Raw genomic sequence first — 21,393 nt, 5'->3', positions numbered from 1 at the left:
AGAGGACAGGAGGGGGTTACTGACCCGGGAAGCGAAGCAGCCCCTTCCGACCCTTTGCGTCCCGAGCGAGCGAGCGATCGATCGATCGAGCGAGGAGGTGGCCGGATGTTTGCACGGAAACCTTCCCCCTGAAGAAATCGCCTTTCAAGCTCTCCGAGAGGGTCCCGAGAGATGATTAGCAGAGACGCCGTCCGAATACCCGACCCATTGTCCGAGCCGAGGGAGGAGGAGGAGGAAGAAAAAGACCATCGGGCAGAATTGCATTAAAAGCCGACAAAAAAACTCCCTGAGTATTGTTACGAGCAGTTTTTTTTGGGTTGTGCTTTTACAGGGGGGGGGGGGGGAGGTGGTGAGGAAGGCGGAATTAGTGTCACCGTCCTCACTGTTCTACCGACCCTGTTCGATCCCGACCTCTGGGGCTGTCCGCGTGTGTGTGTGTGGGTGTGGAGCTTGAATTCAGTTTATTGTCACGTGTACCGAGGTACAGCGAAAAGCTTTTAGTGTTGCGCGCTAACCAGTCAGCGGAAAGACAATGCGTGATTACAATCGAGCCGTCCACAGCGTGGAGATAAGGGATAAAGCGTGGCACGATGGCGCAGCGGTAGAGTTGCTGCCTTACAGTACCAGACCCCGGGTGCCATCTTGACTATTTTGGTACAGTTGTAAATTGTCCCCAGTATGTGTGTGTGTTAAGGTAGCGTTAGTGTACGGGGATCGCTGGTCGGCGTGGACTCGGTGGGCCGAAGGGCCTGTTTCCGTGCTGTATCTCTAAAATAGACTTATGCCCCTGTCCCACTTAGGAAACCTGAACGGAAACCTCTGGAGACACTGCGCCCCACCCAAGGTTTCCGTGCGGTTCCCGGAGGTTGCAGGTGGTTGCCGGAGGTTGCAGGTAGTGGAAGCAGGTAGGGAGACTGACAAAAACCTCCGGGAACCGCACGGAAACCTTGGGTTGGCTCGCAAAGTCTCCAGAGGTTTCCGTTCAGGTTTCCGAAGTGGGACAGGGGCATTAGGCAATTTTTTTAGGTGACTAGGCTGTCGCCAGGGTGTCGCCTGAATGGTCATGAGTCGTCCCCTCAGTCGCCCAAAGAGTCGTAGTGTCTTTCTTGTTGCCGCTGGATTTTCAACACAGTGGGTTTGACGCCAGTGAGCGTAGCTTGACTTCTCCTGACGTAGGTGCTGTCGTAGATGTTGCCAGGTTAACGTAGGTTGTCTAAGAAGGAACTGCAGATGCTGAAAAATCAAAAGTACACAAAAGTGCTGGAGAAACTCAGCATCTATGGAGCGAAGGAAATAGGCAACGTTTCGTCCCGAAATCCTTCTTCAGACAACGTAGGTTGTCGCCGGAGCTGACTTCGTTTTTTTTGATGTTGTTAAAGTGATGATTCTATTTCAAATTTTATGTCGAAGGGGGAGGGGGGGTCCAGTTGCCGGTTTTTCGGCAACCCGCTACGACTATGACAGTCGCCGGCAGTCGCCTAAAAATAGCCTAAGTGGGACAGGCCCTTAAAGGGAGCAGAGTTAAAATCTGAAACGTGGCTGTCGGAGATTTAAAAGAGCGATTGTAACGCGAGATTGCAGATCCACTTCCGTGACCGGCCCACAAAGCCTGGGTTGGACACCATCTTGTTTGGTTTGCTAGGGGGCGGGCTTTCCTCTAGCCCCCCCCCCAATCCCTCCCCAGGGTGGGGGAAGGGAGGCATTCCTGTTTCCACCCACGCCCCCAAGGATACTGGCGGGGTATTAGGCTGCTGTAAGTCGCCCCTAGTGTGTACCAGTACCTGTATCTGCATCTTAAAGATATCGCTTGACTTGGCCTCCACAGCCGTCTGAGGCAATGAATTCCACAGATTCACCACCGTCCGACTAAAGAAATTCCTCCATGCCTCTTTTCTAAAGGAATGTCCATTACTTTTAACAAATGATGAGCGTTTGACGGCACTGGGCCTATATTCGCTGGAGTTTTGAAGAAAGATGGGGGTACTGAAAGGTACAGATTAGTGAAAAGGCTTGGATAGAGTGGATGTGCAGAGGATGTTTCCACTAGCGGGAGAGTCCAGGACCAGAGGTCACAGCCTCAGAATTAAAGGACGTTCTTTTAGGAAGGAGATGAGGAGGAATTTGTTTAATCTCTGGATACTTTCAAGAGAGAGCTAGATACGGCTCTTAAAGATAGCGAATTCAGGGGATATGGGGAGAAGGCAGGAACAGGGTTACTGATTGGGGATGATCAGCCATGATCACATTGAATGGCGGTGCTGGCTCGAAGGGCCGAATGGCCTTACTCCTGCACCTATTGTCTATTGTCTAATCAGACGGTGGTGAATATGTGGAATTCTTTGCCACAGAAGGCTGTGGAGGCCAGGTCAGTGCATATATTAAAGGCAGAGATAGATGGATTCTTGATTAATGTGGGTTATGGGGAGAAGGCAGGAAAATGGGGTTAGGAAGGAGAGATAGATCAGCCATGATTGAATGGCGGAGTAGACTTGATGGGCTGAATGGCTTAATTCTACACCTGTCGCTTACGAACATTTTAAAGAAATTCCTCCTCGTCTCCTTTCTAAAAAGATGTCCTTTAATTCTGAGGCTGTGCCCTCTGGTCCTAGACTGGTGGAAACATCCTCTCCACGTTGGCAGTGAATGTAAGCCTCCCCTGGCTGGGTACCGACAGCTTGCGGCGAGCTGGGTGTGCCGTGCCATGCCGGGTGTTCACCGGGAAGGCTCTGACCTCCAGCATCTCCTCGGGAAGCCGGGACTGTCTCCGGCTTGGATCTCCCACTCCAGCGTAACCGATCCGGACCAGGAGCCCTCACAGGTGGCCTGCATGCAGGAGAGACGATCGTCACTCAAAAGGAAGATGTGCGCAAGACACAGAGGGGAGCCATTCGGCCCCTCAAGCCCCTCCTGCCGTTCGCTCACCTCCCAGAAAGAGTGGGTCCACAGGGCTTGAATTCACTGGAGTTTAGAAGGATGAGAGGAAGATCTCATTGAAACGTACAATTCATTAAAGGGATTGGACAGGCTAGATGCAGTGAAAATGTTCCCGATGTTGGGGGAGTCCAGAACCGAGTGTCACACACAGTTTAAGAATAAGGAGTCGGCCATTTTGGACTGAGATGAGGAAAAAGGTTTTCACCCTGATAGTTGTGAATCTGTGGAATTCTCTGCCACAGAAGACAGTGGAGGCCAATTCAATAGATGTTTTCACGAGAGAGTTAGATTTAACACTCAGGGCTAATGGACTCAAGGGATATGGGGAAAAAGCAGGAACGGGGCACTAATTTTGGATGATCAGCCATGATTGTATTGAATGGCAGTGCTGGCTCGTAGGGCCGAATGGCCTACTCCTGCACCTATTTTCTGGACTCCCCCCAACATGGGGAACATTCTTCCTGCATCTACCCTTATGAATTGTATATGTTTCTATAACATCCCCTCTCATCCTAAATTCCAGTGAATACGAGCCCAGTCGATCCATTCTGTCATCGTACGTCAGTCCCGCCATCCCGAGAATTAACCTGGTGAACCTACGCTGCACTCCCTCAATACAAGAATGTCCCTTCCTCAAACTAGGAGACCAAAACTGCACACAATACTTCAGGAGTGGTCTCACCAGGGCCCTGTACAACTGCAGTGGGACCTCCTTGCTCCTGTCAATGGAAGGGAGGTTGGTTTGTGCGATGGTCTGGGCTGCGTCCACAACCTCTCCACTCGCACCCCCATCGACACGTGCCTCCCCCCCACACCACCACCACTACCCACGTCGCCAGGTTGCCGCAGCACTTACTGTTCACCAGAGACGCCAGGGCTCTGTCCCTCTCCCGAAGCAGCTCCCGGGCACAGAGCGCCATGTTCTGCCGGAGGAGCCGGGGCAGGACCAGGCCCGGGATGATGTGCCAACGTCCAGCCTGCGGGCAGAGCGGAGACGGTCACTCAGCGGGGCACTGGGTGGCCGGAGACCGGGGAGGAGGAGAGAAGATGGGGGGAAAGTGGTGGGGCAGGGAGAAGATGGAGACCAGGAGGCACTTGTACAGAGATTTGGGACGGGAGGTAGAGGGGAGGGGAATAGGCGGGGAGAGGGAGGGAGGGAGTGGGAGAGTGAGGGGGGAGAGAGAGAGAGGGACGGGGACAGGGTGGGAGGGGGAGAGTGAGGGAGAGAGAGAGAGGGAGTGGGAGAGTGAGGGAGAGAGAGAGAGGGAGTGGGAGAGAGGTGAGAGAGGGAGAGAAAGGGAGGGGTAGAGGGGAGGGGAATAGGTGGGGAGAGGGAGGGAAGGGGGAGAGGGAGGGAGAGAGAGGGAGGGGAGACATGAATTGGAAGTACCTGCACTGTGACAGGGAAGGGGTAAATCAGTCCCTCAGGAATCCCATAGCCATTCCGATCAGACACGACTCCCATGGACATCCATTCTCCCTGCGGAAGTGGGGGTATGTAACACAAAGGTGGGATTATTGAAGGATTGGTGCACAAGGAGGCGTGATGGTCAGCATGGTTTCAATGGGCCGAAGGGCATCGTTCCCACTGCTGTCTCTCTTCATGAGCAACAGCGGCAACTAGTGGCCGACGTGCAGGCTGCAGGCATAATTGGGGCGGCACGGTGGCGCAGCGGGTAGAGCTGCTGCCTCACTGCGCCGGGGACCCGGGGTCGATCCCGACTACGGGCGCTGTCTGTATGGAGTTTGTACGTTCTCCCCGTGGCCTGCGTGGGTTTTTCCGGGTGCTCCGGTTTCCTCCCGCACTCCAAGGACTCGCAGGTTTGTGGGTTAATTGGCTTCTGTACATTGTTCCGAGTGTGTGGGATAGTGTTAGTGTGCGGGGGGGGGGGGGATCTCTGGGCGGCGCCGGCTCGGTGGGCTCGGTTCCACGCTGTATCTCTAAAACTATAACGGGCCCAGTACCTGCTTTGTCCCGGACCACCAAGCACACAGGTGGTCACAGGTGGCTCTGGCCACTGACGCGGAGTTGGAGAACGTCCGAGCTCCAGCCCGGATCACGGGGGCTTCCCGATGTAGGAAGGCCTGGGGAGAGGGGGAGAGGGAGAGAAGGGGAAGGAGAGAGGAGGAAGGGGAAGGGGAGAGAAGGGAAAGGGGAGAAGGGGAGAGGGTGAGAAGGGGAGGAAGAAGGGGAGAGGGAGAGAGATAGAGAGAATAAATGTGGGAGAGGAGGCAGCAGAGAGATAGTAAAAATATATACAGAGACAAAATGCTGCTCTCCAATCTCTCCCCCTCTCTGCAATCTCCCCTACCCTCTGGGTGAAAAGGTTTTTCTCAACTCAGTCCTAAATGGCCCACCCCTTATTCTTAAACTGTGACACCCCCTCCCCCCCCGGTTCTGGACTCCCCCCCAACATCGGGAACATCTAGCCTGTCCAATCCCTTTAGGAATGTTACATGTTTCTATAAGATGACCCTCTCATCCTTCTAAATTCCAGTGAATACAAGCCCAGTCGACCCATTCTTTCATCATATGTCAGTCCCGTCATCCCGGGAATTAACCTGGTGAACCTATGCTACACTCCCTCAATAACAAGAGTGTCTTCCCTCAAACCTTCCTCAAATTAGGGGACCAGAAGTACACACTATACTCCAGGTGCGGTCTCACCAGGGCCCTGTACAACTGCAGTAGGGCCTCCTTGCTCCAAAATGCAAACTCAACATTTTTCCTGCATCCAGCCTGTCCAGTCCCTTTAAGAATGTTACGTGTTTCTACAAGATCGCCTCTCACCCTTCTAAATCCTAGTGAATCCAAGCCCAGCCGATCCCAGAGCTATTCCAGGTTTCCTACCTGGTCCCGATCCCGGTCCCGATCCCTCCTGGTCAGGCAGGTGAAGTTTTCCGCGGGGATGGAGGGGGCGGAGATCATGGCCACCAAGCAGTTGGTGTTGGCGGAGTTGCCCGCTACCAGGACCTGCGGGGTGACGGAACGACAGGGAGTGAGAGGACAGCGGGGGAACGAGAGGGCGGCCAAGCTCCGGACGGCTCGGCGGGAGAGTTGCCTCCTCACCTCCTCAGTCTGCTGTTGGACCCTGTGAAGGAAAGGAGGGTGGGAAAGGGCCGGTCACGGCACCAGAGAATAACTGTGCGTTTGTGTCTGTGTCTGCCTCAGAGGGCGGTGGAGGCCGGTTCTCTGGATACTTTCAAGAGAGAGCTAGATCGGGCTCTTAAAGATGGCGGAGTCAGGGGATATGGGGAGAAGGCAGGAACGGGGTACTGATTGTGGATGATCAGCCATGATCACATTGAATGGTGGTGCTGGCTCGAAGGGCCGAATGGCCTACTCCTGCACCGATTGTCTATGTCTGTCCGTGAATGTGTGTCTGCCTGTGTGTGTCTCTGTGTGTGTCTGCGTGAGTGTGCGTACGTATATGCACATGTGCGAGTGTCTGCGTGTGTGTCCGCGTGTGTGTCTGCGTGTGTGCGTGTATATGTGAGTGTGTCTGCGCGTGTGTGTAAGTGTGCTTGTGTATGTCTGCGTGTGTATGTGCGCGTGTGCGTGTGCGTCTGCGCATATGTGTCTACGTGTGTCCTCCCCCCGTCACTGCATGGGTTTCCTCCAGGTGCTCTGGTCTCTTCTCACAAAAGATTGAAAAGACTAGGCTTGTATTCACTGTAGTTTAGAAGGATGAGGGGGATCTTATAGAAACAGATAAAATAGTAAGATTAAACGAGAACTTACCAGTTTGAAGTTTGATCTGTATTTTATGAGGAGTTACGATGAGGGATTACGTGAAGAACCCGTTCAGCACGCATGCGCGGCATACTTCAAAGCAGCGGTGTGGAATCACAGATAGACACAGTTATTGAAGTAAACATAGTAAAGATAAGGAGACATCAGTTTATGAATTTGACCCATATTATTGAGGGTGGGAGCGGAGGGCACGTAATCCCTCATCGTAACTCCTCATAAAATACAGATCAAACTTCAAACTGGTAAGTTCTCGTTTAATCTTACTATTTTACTTCGGAGTCACGTGAGTGATTCCGTGAAGATTTCAAAGCTCTGTGATTTCAAACCGTGTAACAGTTATTACTTCATCACTGCCGAAGTCTTTGAGGGAGGAAGTGTGTTATCGTAACCAACCAATGAATCTGTTTGTAGAAAAACACAATGGTATTTTTTAACAATAACAACAAAGAAATTAAATTGCTCCCCTGGGCTTAAATTAAATATTTGCAGTCTGTAAAATCTTTCCTGCAAATAAAACAGGTTTTGCCAACGGCTTATTATAAAATTTCTGAACGGTCTTTCCCCCCACCATCCTGCTGTAGCCAGGATGTGGTTTATAGGCACGTCCATTCTTTTAGCCGTCGACGTGGATGCTGCCCTGGTGGAATGAAATTTGTACATGTTAGTTTTTATCCCAGCAGCTTTTAGCACCTGCTTGAGCCATCTCGAAATGGCTCGTCACTCGACCATAAGGTTTTTTATGACTGACCCACAAGGCTTTTCATCTCCCTCGAATATTTTGGTTGTGTCTATGTAGGATAATAGGGTCATGGCACATAACCGTGTTTCTGGCGGGTAAGCCCGGAATTCCACGACTGGATTAGGTGTTCCTGGTCTGCTCTGTTTGATCATTCCCTGGATAACGACAGAGATCTGGTCTGGAGCTGTGAGCATGGTGTCCAGTCGCAATAGGTATAGTGACTGGACCCTCTGTGCAGCTACAAGTGCCATCAACATGAGTGTTTTGAGCATGGATGGTTCCAGGTTGAGGGATCTGGCTGGTGGCCATCCCCTGAGGTATGTCAGGACCACACTGACATCCCATATATGGGTGTACCTTGATCTAGGGGGTTAGAGTTGTAAATACCCTTCATTAGTTTGACCACCAGCTGGTGGGACCCCATGGCCTGTTGTCCTGGAGCTGGTTTTAAATAGACAGGCAGGGCAATTCTAGCTGTGTTGATGGCTCTGTAGCTGAGTCCTTCATCGTGGTGAAGGTTCGCCAGGAATTCCAGTACGTTGGTAACTGTAGCGGTTGAGTAGGTGGTCCCTGTATCCAAGCAGTACTTCTCCCATTTTTTGATGCTGGACAAGTGCTGTTTTTTAGTGGATGTTCGGAGGGATGCTGACATGGTGTCGACGGTTTGTTATGATAATCCCAGTCCCAGAAGTGGTTTGTGCAGAATCTTAACCCAGGAGTTTGATTTTTTCATGGCACGGGTGGCTTGTGCCCGACACTGGGTGTTAACAACTCTGGGTCACTGGGGAATACCATCGGAGTTTCAACAACCATGTCATGGAGTATTGGGAACCATGGCTGTGTAGGCCAGTCGGGTACTATCAAAATACCTGAAGCAGAGTCCATTTGTACTGTGCGTAGTCCCCGACTGATGAGGCAGAAGGGAGGAAATGCATAGAAGAAGAATTTCCCCAATCCAGCGCGAACGCATCTACCGCTGCTGCCTCAGGGTCTGGTTCCCAAGCGACATACATAGGTACCTGGTGATTTAGCCTCGATGCAAATAAATCGATATCTGGCGTGCCATATTGCTTGATAACTTTTGTGGAAATTTTTTTGGGGGTTTTAACATCCATTCGATGTTGTCATTAAATTTACGTGACCTGGTGTCTGCCACTGTATTTAGCTTACCTGGCAGGTAAGTTACTGATAGCCAAATATGTCTTTGGACACACCATTGCCAAATTGTGTTGACCAACTTGTCGCAAGATACCAATTTTATGCCGCCCATATGGTTAATGTAGGCCACCACCGTAGTATTATCTATTTATAACCGTACATGCAAGTGATGCATATTTATGCATATGCTTTTAAACCATAAAAGTCACCCAACATCTCTAGATAATTAATGCCCAGTTTAAGTGGTAACGATGATTCTGGGTTAGTCCATCTACTACTTGTGCTGGATATAGAGTTAGTTGCTCCCCAGTCTTGAGCACTGGCATCTGTTTGGATAACTGACGTAGGGTTAGTGATGATAATAGGCTGAAACTATGTCAAACGTTTTTTGCCCACCACTGTAGTTCTGATATTACTTCAGTGGGTAACTTCATGAAACGATCATAATGACCTGTATGTCGTTTTTGGTACAAAGGTCCGAATTATGTAGCCGGAAATGCTGCTACCATTTTCCCAATTACTCTGTTACTTGTCGAGTAGTTGGTAGTTTGTTGACCATTAAATTGTTGCATGATTGTGCCAATTCAACTATGTTGTCTCTTGGCAATGTTACAGTCACGTAGACTGAATTAATTGTGAAGCCCAAGTAGTCCATAATAGAGGATGGCTTCAACTTAGATTTATCTGGATGTAAGACAACCCCAGGGTTTCGAGTAACTGTTTGGTAGCTGAACAGCTAACATAGTCAAATTCATGGTCTTGCCTACCATTTAGGATATTATCAAGATATGCCATGACAATATGTTTTTGTCTTCTGAATATTGCCAGAGCTGGTTTTAGTGTCTTGGTGACACTCTTGGGCTGATGTGAACCCATTGGGTAACGCTTTAAACTGCTATAGCTGCCCCATCCAGGTAAATTTCAGGTATCTGCGATGATCCTTGTGAATGGTACTAAATAGTAAACATCTTTAAGATGAATGCTTGCCATGAAGTATCCTTTGGAATTTAGTTGTTTGGCAGTAACAACCGGTTCCATTTTGAAATGTATATACTTAACAAACATATTTAGTGAAGTTAAGTCAATGATGATGCGACATCCACCATCTTTTTTGGGTTTAGTGAATATATTTGATACGAATTGCAAGGGTTCAGGTTTTCCCATGATACCCTTTGTAATTATTCTCACCAGTTCAGCTTGTCCCTCTTGTTTCTTTAACGGAGAGGGTAAAAAATACCCTCTGGGGTGAATGTTGACCTAGTGGCAATTTTTCTAGTATGAATTGTATTTGTATTCACTAATGCCATTGAGTATATACTGATCACTCATGATAGACTTCCATGTGTTAGTATTACTCTATATACTGGTAGGAACCAGACCCACCTACCTCCATGGTTATGGATATTCTTCTGTTTCATGCCGGTCCAACGAGTGTTGCACGTCGTCTGACGTGGCGGTGACGTTGGGGGGTGGCACATTTTCCATGGGGTCTGCTCTGGGCCCTGGTCTAAAGAAGACTTTCGGTGATAGAATGCGGACCCCGAGCTTTCATCAGTCCGATATGGTAGACGTTGACTGATGGACGCGATGGGGTGCTGCTGCGTAGGAATTACTGTTTTTGGTTACTCGTCCCGGCCCTGCCCTCATGAGTCGAAAGTTTTGTAAAACCTCTTGCATGTCCTTCATATGCTTTGTGAGGTTTTTGCCAAAGAGCAGTGGGTCTGGCTCAGTGGCTGGGGTATGCACAACCCCGCAATGTAGGATTTTATGGCAGGTCTTATGACTTGTTTACGAAGGTTGTGGTCATCTCCGTATTTGTCCACGGAAACGAGGAAAAAACGATGTGATGGCTGTCGTCAGGCTTTTAACGGCCTCCTGCACGTGGGGTTTCCACGTAGCTGTCCACCACACCTAGCAGCTCTTCCTGTTCCTGCACCCCTTGCATACTCCCGAGATCTTCAGCCATTGCCCCTGTTCTTGACCAGCCCAGTCCTGGTCACCAAAGCTATCCTCTGGAAAGGAGGAAGCAATGGACAGTGCACAAGGCACTGTGGAGGGAGTGCCTGACCCCCCTCTGCGAGAGCGCCCCTCCTGGGGTGCACCTCGCTGGAGCTCCTGCTCCAAGAGCCGCTCCATGCGGCTCAGGCGGCTGTCTCTCCCCCACCTGGGTGGAGAGACGTCCCCGTCCGATAAGTCGGAGCCACCGGCCAGACGCCTCTTCCTTGGCTTTACATCCAGCCCGCAGCTCAGGCGCTAGCGGGCTGGGCTCGGCGTCGGGGTATAGCGAACCGCCCGGTAAGCTGTCCTAACGCCTTGTTGCTGCCCCCCCCAGATGGACGCTCCTCCGTGGAGTTGAGCGGGGGACAAGTCTGTTCTGTTGCTGCCCCCCGCCCAGATGGACGCTCCTCCGTGGAGTCGAGCGGGGGACAGGTTTGTTGGAGAGCCTTTCTTCTCTGCCGGACAGCAGAAGGCTCCCTGTGAAAGAAAAAGCCGACGTCAGCTACCTGACGGTCCGTTCTTTCACCTCCATAGCGGGAGCGCCTGACTCCCGCTGTGCTGCTGTTGCTCTGCTGGACGTAAAATGCCGCGCATGCGCGCTGAACGGGTTCTTCACGGAATCACTCACGTGACTCCGAAGTAAAATTATAAAAGGACTGGTCAAGCTAGATGCAGGAAAAATGTTCCCAATGTTGGGTGAGTCCAGAACCAGGGGCCAGAGTCTTAGAATAAAGGGGAGGCTGCCCATTTAAGACTGAGGTGAGAAAAAACAATTTTAACCCAGAGAGTTGTGAATTTGTGGAATTCCTTGCCACAGAGGGCAGTGGATGCCAAGTCACTGGATGGATTTAAGAGAGAGTTAGATAGAGCTCTAGGGGCTAGTGGAATCATGGGATATGTGGAGAAAGCAGGCACGGGTTATTGATAGGGGATGATCAGCCATGATCACAATGAATGGCGGTGCTGGCTCGAAGGGCCGAATGGCCTCCTCCTGCATCTATTTTCAATGTTTCTATGTTTCTATATTTCTAACCCAACATACATGAATTAGCCTCTGTAAACTGGCGCTGTGTTCAGAAGTTATGGGAGCAGAATTAGGCCATTCAGCCCATCAAGTCTATTCCGCCATTCAATCGTGGCTAATCTATCTTTCCCTCTCAACCCCATTCTCCTGCCTTCTCCCCATAAGCCCCGACACCCGTACTAATCATCAACCAAAATATCCGCTGATTTAACTTCACTGCCGCCTGTGGCAATCGATTCCACAGATTCATCACCCTCCAACGAAAGAAATGTCTCCTTATCCCCTTTATAAAGCTACGTCCTTTTATTCTGAGGCTGTGGACTCTGATCCTAGACGCTCCCACTAGTGGAAACATCCTCTCCACATCCACTCTATCCAAGCCTTTCACTGTGCGGTGAGTTTCAATGTGGTCCCCCCTCGTCCTTCTAAGCTCCAGTGAGTGCCGTCAAGCGGCCCGTGTGCAGGGAGTGGATGCGAAAGTGGGGTGACGTAGTACTAGTGTGAACGGGCGCTGGCTGGTTGGGTCGGCGTGGACTCGGTGGGCCGAAGGACCTCCGGTTTCCACGCCACGTCCCTCTGTATCAATCAGTCAGTCACCAACCCACTCACTCACTCGAGTCCTGGAATTGAAGTGGTTTGGACAAATATAGACCCAAATAGTTTATCGGCGGCCTAGCTAATAATAGCATCGCCGCTTATGACAAAAACTGCCGTCCCACACTGATGCAAAAAGCAGCTGTGCGGATATTTATAGAAGTGCCCTTGCTTCGGTCAACCATTTTGTATTAAAATGGAGCTCGTGTAGCTTTTAGGATACAGCATAGAAACCGGCCCTTCGACCCACCTGGTCCACGCCGACCATCGATCACCCGTTCACACTAGTTCTGTTATCCCACTTTCCTGTCTCCTATAACAAGAGGAGTTGAGTATAGGAGCAAAGAGATCATTCTGCAGTTGTACAGGGCTCTAGTGAGTATGGTGTGCAGTTTTGGTCCCCTAATTTGAGGAAGGGACATTCTTGCTATTGAGGGAGTGCAGCGTAGGTTTACAAGGTTAATTCCCGGGATGGCGGGACTGTCATATACTGAGAGAATGGAGCGGCTTGGCTTGTATACTCTGGAGTTTAGGATGAGAGGGAATCTTATTGAAACATGTAAGATTATTAAGGGTCTGGACACACTAGAGGCAGGAAACATGTTCCCGATGTTGGGGGAGTCCAGAACCAGGGGCCGCAGTTTAAGAATAAGGGGTAAGCCGTTTAGAACAGAGACGAGGAAACACCTTTTCTCACAGAGCGTTGTGAGTCTGTGGAATTCTTTGCCTCAGATGGCGGTGGAGGCCGGTTCTCTGGATACTTTCAAGAGAGACCAGGATAGGGCTCTTAAAGATAGCGGAGTCATGGGGATATAGGGAGAAGGCAGGAACGGGGTACTGATTGGGGATGGTCAGCCATGATCACATTGAATGGTGGTGCTGGCTCGAAGGGCCGAATGGCCTCTACTCCTGCGCCTATTGTCTATTGGGTCAGGCAGCATCTCTGGAGAGAAGGAATGGGTGACATTACGGATCGAGACCCTTCTTCAGACTGAGTGTCAGGGGAGAGGGAATGAGAGTTTAAAGGAGATGAGCAGGGCAACCCTTCTTACACAGAGGGTGGTGGGTGCATGGAAGGTGCTGCCAGGTGTGGTTTAGTGCAGTTTAGAAATACAGCGTGGCAACAGGCCCTTCGGCCCACCGAGTCCACGCCGACCAGCGATCACCCATTCAAACTAGTGCTATACTATCCCACTTTCCCATCCAGTCCCTACACACGAGGCACAATTTACAGAAGCCAATTTACTGCAAGCCTGACATAAAATGCTGGAGTAACTCAAAAGTCTCGACCCGAAACGTCGCCCATTCCTTCTCTCCAGAGATGCTGCCTCACCCGCTGAGTTACTCCGGCATTTTGTGTCTACCTTCGATTTAAACCAGCAACTGCAGTTCTTTCTTACTTTGGGATGCGGGAGGAAACCGGAGCACCTGGAGAAAACCCACGCGGTGGTCATGGGGAGAACGTATATAAACTACACACAGTTTATGCGTGTATATATATATTTCTATGGTACATGGTCACACTGATATGATCTGATCTGTATTTATGCCTACAATATTCTGTGGTGCTGCAGCAAGCAAGAATTTCATGGTCCTATCTGGGACACATGACAATAAACTCTCTTGTCAAGGAACTTCTACAGGTGCACAGTAGAGAGCATGCTGACCGGTTGCATCGTGGCTTGGTTCGGCAACTTGAGCGCCCTGGAGCAGAAAACACTGCAAAAAGTTGTAAGCACTGCCCAGTCCATCATCGGCTCTGAACTCCCTACCATCGAGGGGATCTATCGCAGTCGCTGCCTCAAAAAGGCCGGCAGCATCATCAATGACCCACACCATCCTGGCTACACACTCATCTCTCCGCTGCCTGCAGGTAGAAGGTACAGGAGCCTGAAATTTGGTACATCCTGGTTCAGGAATAACTACTTCCCCACAGCCATCAGGCTATTAAACTCAACTCAAACAAAACTGATCATTAATAGCCCATTGCACTTTATCTGTTTATTTATGTGTGTATATATATATAATTCAATGGTAGGTAGACAAAAGTTCTGGCGAAACTCAGCGGGTGCAGCAGCATCTATGGAGCGAAGGAAATAGGCAACGTTTTGGGCCGAAACCCTTCTTCAGACCAATTCAATGGTATATGGTCACACTGTATTTATTCATGCCTACTATGTTCTGTTGTGCTGAAGCAAAGCAAGAATTTCATTGTCCTATCTGGGACACATGACAATAAACTCTCTTGACTTGACACAGACAGCACCCGTGGTCAGGATCAAACACGGGTCTCTGGCGCTGTTGAGGCAGCAACTCGACCGCTGCGCCACCGTGCCGCTGTTCAGCTTGGCATCATGTTTGGCACCGACATTGTGGGCCGTAGGGCCTGTTCCTGTGCTGCATTGTCCAATGGTCTACGTTTCTATGTTCTGTGACACGGGCCAGTCTAATAGGAGATATGTGGTACCGGGGGCCGGGAGATGGATTGACTGCAAACCGGCACTTTCCCAGGATCTTTTCCTTCATAGATTCCAACAATTGGGAGCAGATTGAGGAGGCGAGGATCAAGAGGCCACACTGCCCATGCTCCCTGTCCTCAGGCAATTCCCATCACGTTACGCAGCACAACACCCCTCCCTAGAGGCAGGGGGCAGAATTGCAGCTGCCAGGTCTCTCTTTCCCACACACACTCGCGCATACAGATGCGCACTCACACACACGCACGCTCGCACTCTCAGCCGGGTCTCTGGCGTTACGAGGCAGCAGCTCTACCCGCTGCGTCACTGTGCTGCCCCAAAGACTCGCGAGTTTGTAGGTTACAGCATGGAACCAGGCCCTTCGGCCCAACATGCCCACGCCGGCCAACATGCCCCATCTACACTAGTCCCGCCTGCCTGCGCTTGACCAAATCCCTGTAAACCTGTCCTATCCATGTGACTGGGGTCAAGGCAAGATAGTTCACGTCGTGGCCTTGTTTCCACCAATCTTTCCACCACCACGCACAAGAAGCACAAGACAGACACCATTGTATGCAGATGCCGAGAAGTGTGTTCAGCTCCGGCTGCTGAACAACTTCTAATCTTGTGTGTGGACTCGCAAGTAGAAGCTCCATATAACTGTTGAAGATAGACACAAATTTCCGGAGTAACTCAGCGGGACAGGTAGCATCTCTGGAGAGAAGGAATGGGTGACTTTTCAGGTTGAGACCCTTCTTCATACTGACCAAAACGTCACCCAATCCTTCTATCCAGAGATGCTGCCCGTCCCGCTGAGTTGCTCCAGCATTTTGTGTCTATCTTCAATTTAAACCAGCATCTGCAGTTCCTTCCTATACATGTAACTGTTGAAACGTTTCTTATGCATTGCAAGAGTCCCTGCTTGAATTATCTCCTCTGGCAGCTCATTCCATCCATCCACCACCCTCTGTGTAAAAACATTGGCCTCTAATAAACTCACCCACTGAGTCATCTCTGAAGGAACCCGGGAAAGATTGTGGGGGGGAACAAACAGGCGGAGGAGAGAATGCGGCTCCTACCTTGACCGACTTCTTGGCGTATGTGTCTAAGGCACGACCGTGTGCTCTGAACCTCCGCACAATGGCCTTCCAGAGATTGCTCGGCTCCGCACCGTCCTGCGCCGTCGGCACGGCGTCAAGCAACACGGCGATGTCCGCCCCCACGAAGCCCACCTCGTCCCGGTCCGTCACCGTCACCCCTGCGGCCACAGCAAACCCCCGTTAAGCTGGAGACGTTGAGGGGAAAACTCAAGAGCACGGTGGGCCTAGTGCAGCGGGTAGAGCTGCTGCCTCACAGCGCCAGAGGTCCGGCTTCCAACCTGACTCGGGGTCAGGGTTCGCCAACTCTCTCACTCCCAAATAAGGGACAGAAGGTCAAAATACGGGACAAATTCCCGACGGCTATTCGTTGACCGACTCGGCCGTGTCTGGGTGAATGATGAGTTGGCCCCGGGTGCTGGACTGCACACAAAGCCCAGCCGGCGGGCCAGCTGAGGAGTTTTGGCCCCGGGGGGGGGGCCGCCCGCACAGTCCGGCGCCCCGTCCAACTCGTGAACCGGCGATCGGCCGTGAGAAGGAGGGGTGGTGGTGGTGTCGGCGGTAAGCGAAGGTCAGACAGCTAGGCCGGGCTGCTTCCCGACCGACGGGGCCACGGGCGAGGCGCTGCTGCTGCACTCCATGGGCTGCACTACGTCGGGACGGGTGAGGCGGGGGCCGGACGACCCGACAGTCCCCTCGACCCGAGTAGTAGCGGTCAAATACGGGGCAAGGGCGGTCCCGTACGGGAAAAGCAATTTAGCCCAAATATACGGGATGTCCCGGCTAATACGGGACAGTTGGCGACCCTCCTAGGGGTGCTGTTTGTACGGAGTTTGCACGTTCCCCCCGTGACCTGCGTGGGTTTTCTCCGGGTCCTCCCCCAGGTAAGCCTAGCGGTCTGTGGTCTGTTTCTGGAGGCTGTAAAGCATGACGTTACTTTACACTTTAGAGATACGGCGCTGCGCGGAAACAGGCCCTGCATCGTGCTCTAGTTCTACCCTACACACTAGGGACCATTTACAGAAGCCAATTAACCCACAAACCCGCACGTCTTTGGAGTGCAGGAGGAAACCGGAGCACTCGGGGAAAACCCCACGCTGGTCACAGGGAGAATGTACAAATTCCACACAGACAGTGCCCAAGGTCAGGATCGAACCTGGGTCTCTGGAGCTGCGAGGCAGCAGCTCTACCCGCTGTGGTACCGCGATGCCCAGGTCTTTGGACGGGTTCAGATGGATCCGTGGGAACTGGCCAGAGTGGGTGCCGAGTGTCAATTCCACACATGAGCAAGGGGTCGGACCCAAAGCAAGCCCGTTACCTTGAAGGAGTTGGAAGGCGCAGTCTTGAAGCTCCATTGCCACTCCGCTCAACACTCCCAGCATGGAGGAGCTGTCCAGCAGCGCCAGGGCCACAGGCTGCAAGAGTAACACACGTTTAGTGTAAAGGCACCTCCGGGAGTGGAGGGAGGGAGATTGTGGAGGGAGGTAGAGGCTGAGGGAGTTGAGGTGGAGGCTGAGGGAATGAAGAGAGGGAGAGGCTGAGGTGGTAGGGAGTGGAGGTAGGGAGAAACGGAGGGAGGGAGGGACAAAAGAAGGGAGTGGAGAAATGACGCAACTGAGTGGTGGAGATGAGCAGACTGAGGCAGCGGAGAGAGGGAGAGACTGAGGGAGTGGAGAGGCTGAGGGAAGGAAAGAGGGACAAAAGAAGGGAGTGTTGGAAGTGAGGTGACAGAGAGTGGAGCAGAAGGGCAGGCTGAGGCAGCGGAGAGCGGGAGAGGCCGTGCTGTGCTGGACTTGCGTAGGAAGGAACTGCAGATGCTGGGTTAAACCGGGTAGACACAAAATGCTGGAGTAACTCAGCGGGACAGGCAGCATCTCTGGAGAGAAGGAACGGGTGAGGTTTCGGGTGGAGACCCTTCCTCAGACTGGCTGTACTGTACTTGCCTGCTGGTTGCCACACACCTCTCCATTGGCGATGCTGTACAGCAGGGAGTAGGCGGTAGGTCCGGCAGCTCCGGTCACCGCCACCTTGACTGGCTCGGCCTGCAATAGGACGCGTGGCAGTGAAGTTAGTGCCACGATGCAATAGTTAACCCGAGAGTTGTGGACGCAGCCCAGGCCATCGCACAAACCAACCTCCCTTCCAATCGGCACCTCACGCTGGGGGGGGGGGGGGAGGGGGGGGGAGGGTAGAAGGGAGGGAGAGAGGGAGAGAGAGAGAGAGAGAGAGAGAGAAAGAGAGAGATAAGAAAGGGTAAGGTGTGAAAACCAGACATCAAAAGAGATGATGTTCAAGAAATATCATTGTTAATGATCATTGACCATTGTCGCCCATGGTTGAGGTGAGAACAGAGATGAAATGTAATCGGGGAGACATAGAGGTAAGGAAGGGGATGGTGTGAAAACATCAAAAGAGAAGGGACTCTATGAAAATGTAGTGTAGATAATTGTTAGCTTGGGGAGGGATGACAACAGAGATGGGTCTCGCCCCGAAATGTCACCTATTCCTTCTCTCCATAGGTGCTGCCTCACCCGCTTAGTTTCTCCAGCATTTTTTGTGTGCAGAGATAAAATGTAATCGGGGAGACAGAGATAAGGAAGGGGATGGTGTGAAAACGAGACATCAAAAGAGAAGAGACTCTATGAAAATGTAGAGTAGATAATTGTTAGCAAGGGGAAGGTAACAACAGTGATAAAATTTAATCGGGGAGACATGGAGATAAGGAAGGGAATGGTGTGAAAACAAGATATCAAAGAGATGGGGTTCAAGAAAAATGTAGTATTAATTGACCATTGTTGCCCATGGTTGAGGTGGCCAGAGAGATGAAATGTAAGCAGGGAGACATAGAGATAAGGAAGGGGATGGTGTGAAAACGAGACATCAAAAGAGAAGGGACTATGAAAATGTAGGATAATTGTTAGCTAGGGGAAGGTAACAACAGAGAAAAAGTGTAAGCATGGAGACATAGAGATAAGGAAGGGTAAGGTGTGAAAACGAGACATCAAAAGAGAAGGGACTATGAAAATGTAGGATAATTGTTAGCTAGGGGAAGGTAACAACAGAGATAAAGTGTAAGCATGGAGACATAGAGATAAGGAAGGGTAAGGTGTGAAGAGACATCAAAAGAGAAGGGACTATGAAAATGTAGAATAGGTAATTGTTAGCTGGGGAAGGTGACAACAGAATTGAAATGTAAGCATGGACATAGAGATAAGGAAGGGGATGGTGTGAAAAAGAGACACCACGCTCATTGTTATCTTGGGGAAGGTAACAACAGAGTTTAAATGTAAGCATGGAGACATAGAGACAAGGAAGGGGATGGTGTGAAGACGAGACACCGCCCACCAATCATTAAATTAGCCTCCTCCAACCAATTGAATAAATGGGCCAATGAGAGGCGTGTTGCTAAGGGACTTGCGGCCGCCTAGTCGCTGATTGACATCGCCGCCAGCCAATCAGCGTGCGTCCCGCCCCCTTCCCACACGGCGGTTGGTCCGTCCCCGCCCCTCAGGGGCCTACTCGCCCCGCAGAAGCCTGGGGGTAGAGTTGGCGAGGTGCTGCTTCGTCCAGCGGGGGGCGGGGTAGAGCCCGATGGGTGCGTCTCCCTCACTCACTCCCTCGCTCTCTCCAGCTCCGCGGGAGGGACTAACTCACCATGGCGGCGACTGACGGCGGAGGGAGGGAGGCCGCCCTCGACGACCGGTCGCCCCTGGCAACGCGCCCCCTCCCTCCCGCCAGCTGGTCACGCCCCACGTTGCTCGTCACGCACGCCCCACGTCGCTGGTGACCAGCGTGACGCCACCATCAGCCCCCCCCCCCATCAGCTGACCCTCTGCCCGAGTCCACGCCCCCCCATCAGCTGACCCTCTGCCCTAGTCAACCACCCCCGTCAGCTGACCCTCTGCCCTAGTCCACCCCCCCCATCAGCTGACCCTCTGCCCTAGTAATCCCCCCCTGTCAGTTGACCCTCTGCCCTAGTCAACCCCCCCCCATCAGCTGACCCTCTGCCCCTGTCAACCACCCCCCCATCAGCTGACCCTCTGCCCCAGTCAGCTTGAGGTGTAGATGGAGTTGATGGAAGGGAGGTTGGTTTGCGTGATGGTCTGGGCTGCATCCACAACTCTCTGCAATATCCCCATTAGATGCGTTCGGCGGCGCATCCGTAGAAGTTGGTGAGAGTTGTCGGGGGCATGCCGAACCTTCCTTACGCCTCCTCAGTGTAGGAAGGAACTGCAGATGCTGGTTTAAACTGTAGATAGGCACAAAAAGCTGGAGTAAACTCAGCGGGACAGGCAGCACCTCTCGGGAGAAGGAACGGGTGACTTTTCCGGTCGAGATTCTTCTTCATACTGAACGTTACGGGAAAGAGAAACGAGAAATGTAGACGACGATCTTCTTCTTGCGTGTGGCGTGCACAGCCTAACGTCGTAGGACAATACGTTCTATTTGATCTTATTTGATTGTGCATAGCAGGTTGATTGGATTTGTCGAAACAGGGCGGACCACGTGAAGGTTGCAATCTTCCCACCCCATAGACGATGATGTTGTAGAGGGATAAAGAATGATATGAAAGATATGCAAAAAAAGTAACAATGATAAAGGAAACAGGCCATTATTAGCTGTTTGTTGGGTGAAAACGAGAAGCTGGTGCGACTTGTGTGGGGGAGGGATAGAGAGAGAGAGAGAGAGGGAAATGCCAGGGTTACTTGAAGTTAGAGAAATCAATATTCATACCACTGGGCTGTAAGCTGCCCAAGCGAAATATGAGATGCTGTTCCTCCAGTTTAGCCTCACTGACAAAGGAGGGGACATAGGACAGAAAGATCAGTGTGCGAATGGGAAGGAGAATTAAAGTGTTTAGCAACCGGGAGATCAGGCGCACTGAGCGAAGGCGTTCAGCGATCCTTACATGGGAAAGACCTATTAATATTATCACGGGGCTGAGACAAATAATGATCTCAGCTGCTTTCTTTGGCATGGCTTTTAATTCCAAACAGCATATCACAAATAGTGCAATAACAAAAGAGAGAACACATTCAAAGCGAACTCCTGGCCCACCACTTGTTTAGTTTGGATATATAGCGCAGAAACAGGCCCTTCGGCCCACCGGGTCCGCACTGACCAGCAATCCCCGCACATCAAGAATATCCTACACCCACTAGGGACAATTTTTACATTTACCAAGCCAATTAGAAAGATAGAAAATAGGTGCAGGAGGAGACCATTCGACCATTCGACCCTTCGAGCCAGCATCGGCATTAATTGTGATCATGGCTGATCATCCCCTATCAATATACCGTGCCTGCCTTCTCCCCATATCCCTTGACTCCACTAGCCCCTAGAGCTCTATCTCATTAACCTACAAACCTGCACGTCTTTGGAGTGTTGGAGGAAACCGAAGATCTCGGAGAAAACCCACGCAGGTCACGGGGAGAACGTACAAACTCCCTACAGACAACACCTGTAATTGGGATCGAACCCGGGTCTCCGGCGCTGCATTCGCTATACGGCAGCAACTCTACCGCTGCGCCACCGTGACTGCTCAGCGAATCGATCGCCCAGACTTCAGGTGGACAGAGCGATCCTTGCATGGGCAAGACCTATTCGTATTACCACAGGACTGAGACAAACAATGATCC

The 21,393-nt window shown here is 51.5% G+C and overlaps 1 protein-coding gene across 1 annotated transcript; it reads right to left on the bottom strand.

Moving 5' to 3' along the window:
- Positions 1-2,674: 2,674 nt before the first annotated feature.
- LOC116969342 (malate dehydrogenase, cytoplasmic-like) lies at positions 2,675-19,477 on the bottom strand. The gene is made up of 9 exons (XM_033016204.1): positions 19,409-19,477; positions 17,716-17,796; positions 17,073-17,169; positions 15,737-15,915; positions 5,786-5,908; positions 4,900-5,019; positions 4,325-4,414; positions 3,791-3,911; positions 2,675-2,823 (listed from the first exon to the last, which is right to left on the bottom strand). Exons 1-9 carry the CDS (start codon positions 19,409-19,411, stop codon positions 2,813-2,815), a joined length of 825 nt encoding a protein of 274 aa, XP_032872095.1. The 5' UTR covers positions 19,412-19,477; the 3' UTR covers positions 2,675-2,812.
- Between the last annotated feature and the right edge of the window lie 1,916 nt (positions 19,478-21,393).

The sequence above is a fragment of the Amblyraja radiata genome, unplaced genomic scaffold (genome assembly GCF_010909765.2).
Source record: "Amblyraja radiata isolate CabotCenter1 unplaced genomic scaffold, sAmbRad1.1.pri S158, whole genome shotgun sequence".
NCBI classification, from domain to species: Eukaryota; Metazoa; Chordata; class Chondrichthyes; order Rajiformes; family Rajidae; genus Amblyraja; species Amblyraja radiata.
This window is presented reverse-complemented; position numbering and strand designations above follow the sequence as displayed.

Coding starts and splice junctions, on each gene's coding strand:
- LOC116969342 (XM_033016204.1), bottom strand. Junction 5,909..15,736: donor ACGCCAAGAAGTCGGTCAAG/GTAGGAGCCGCA, acceptor GTCACCCCGCAG/GTCCTGGTAGCGGGCAACTC. Junction 3,912..4,324: donor CCTTCCCTGTCACAGTGCAG/GTACTTCCAATT, acceptor CTCTGCCCGCAG/GCTGGACGTTGGCACATCAT.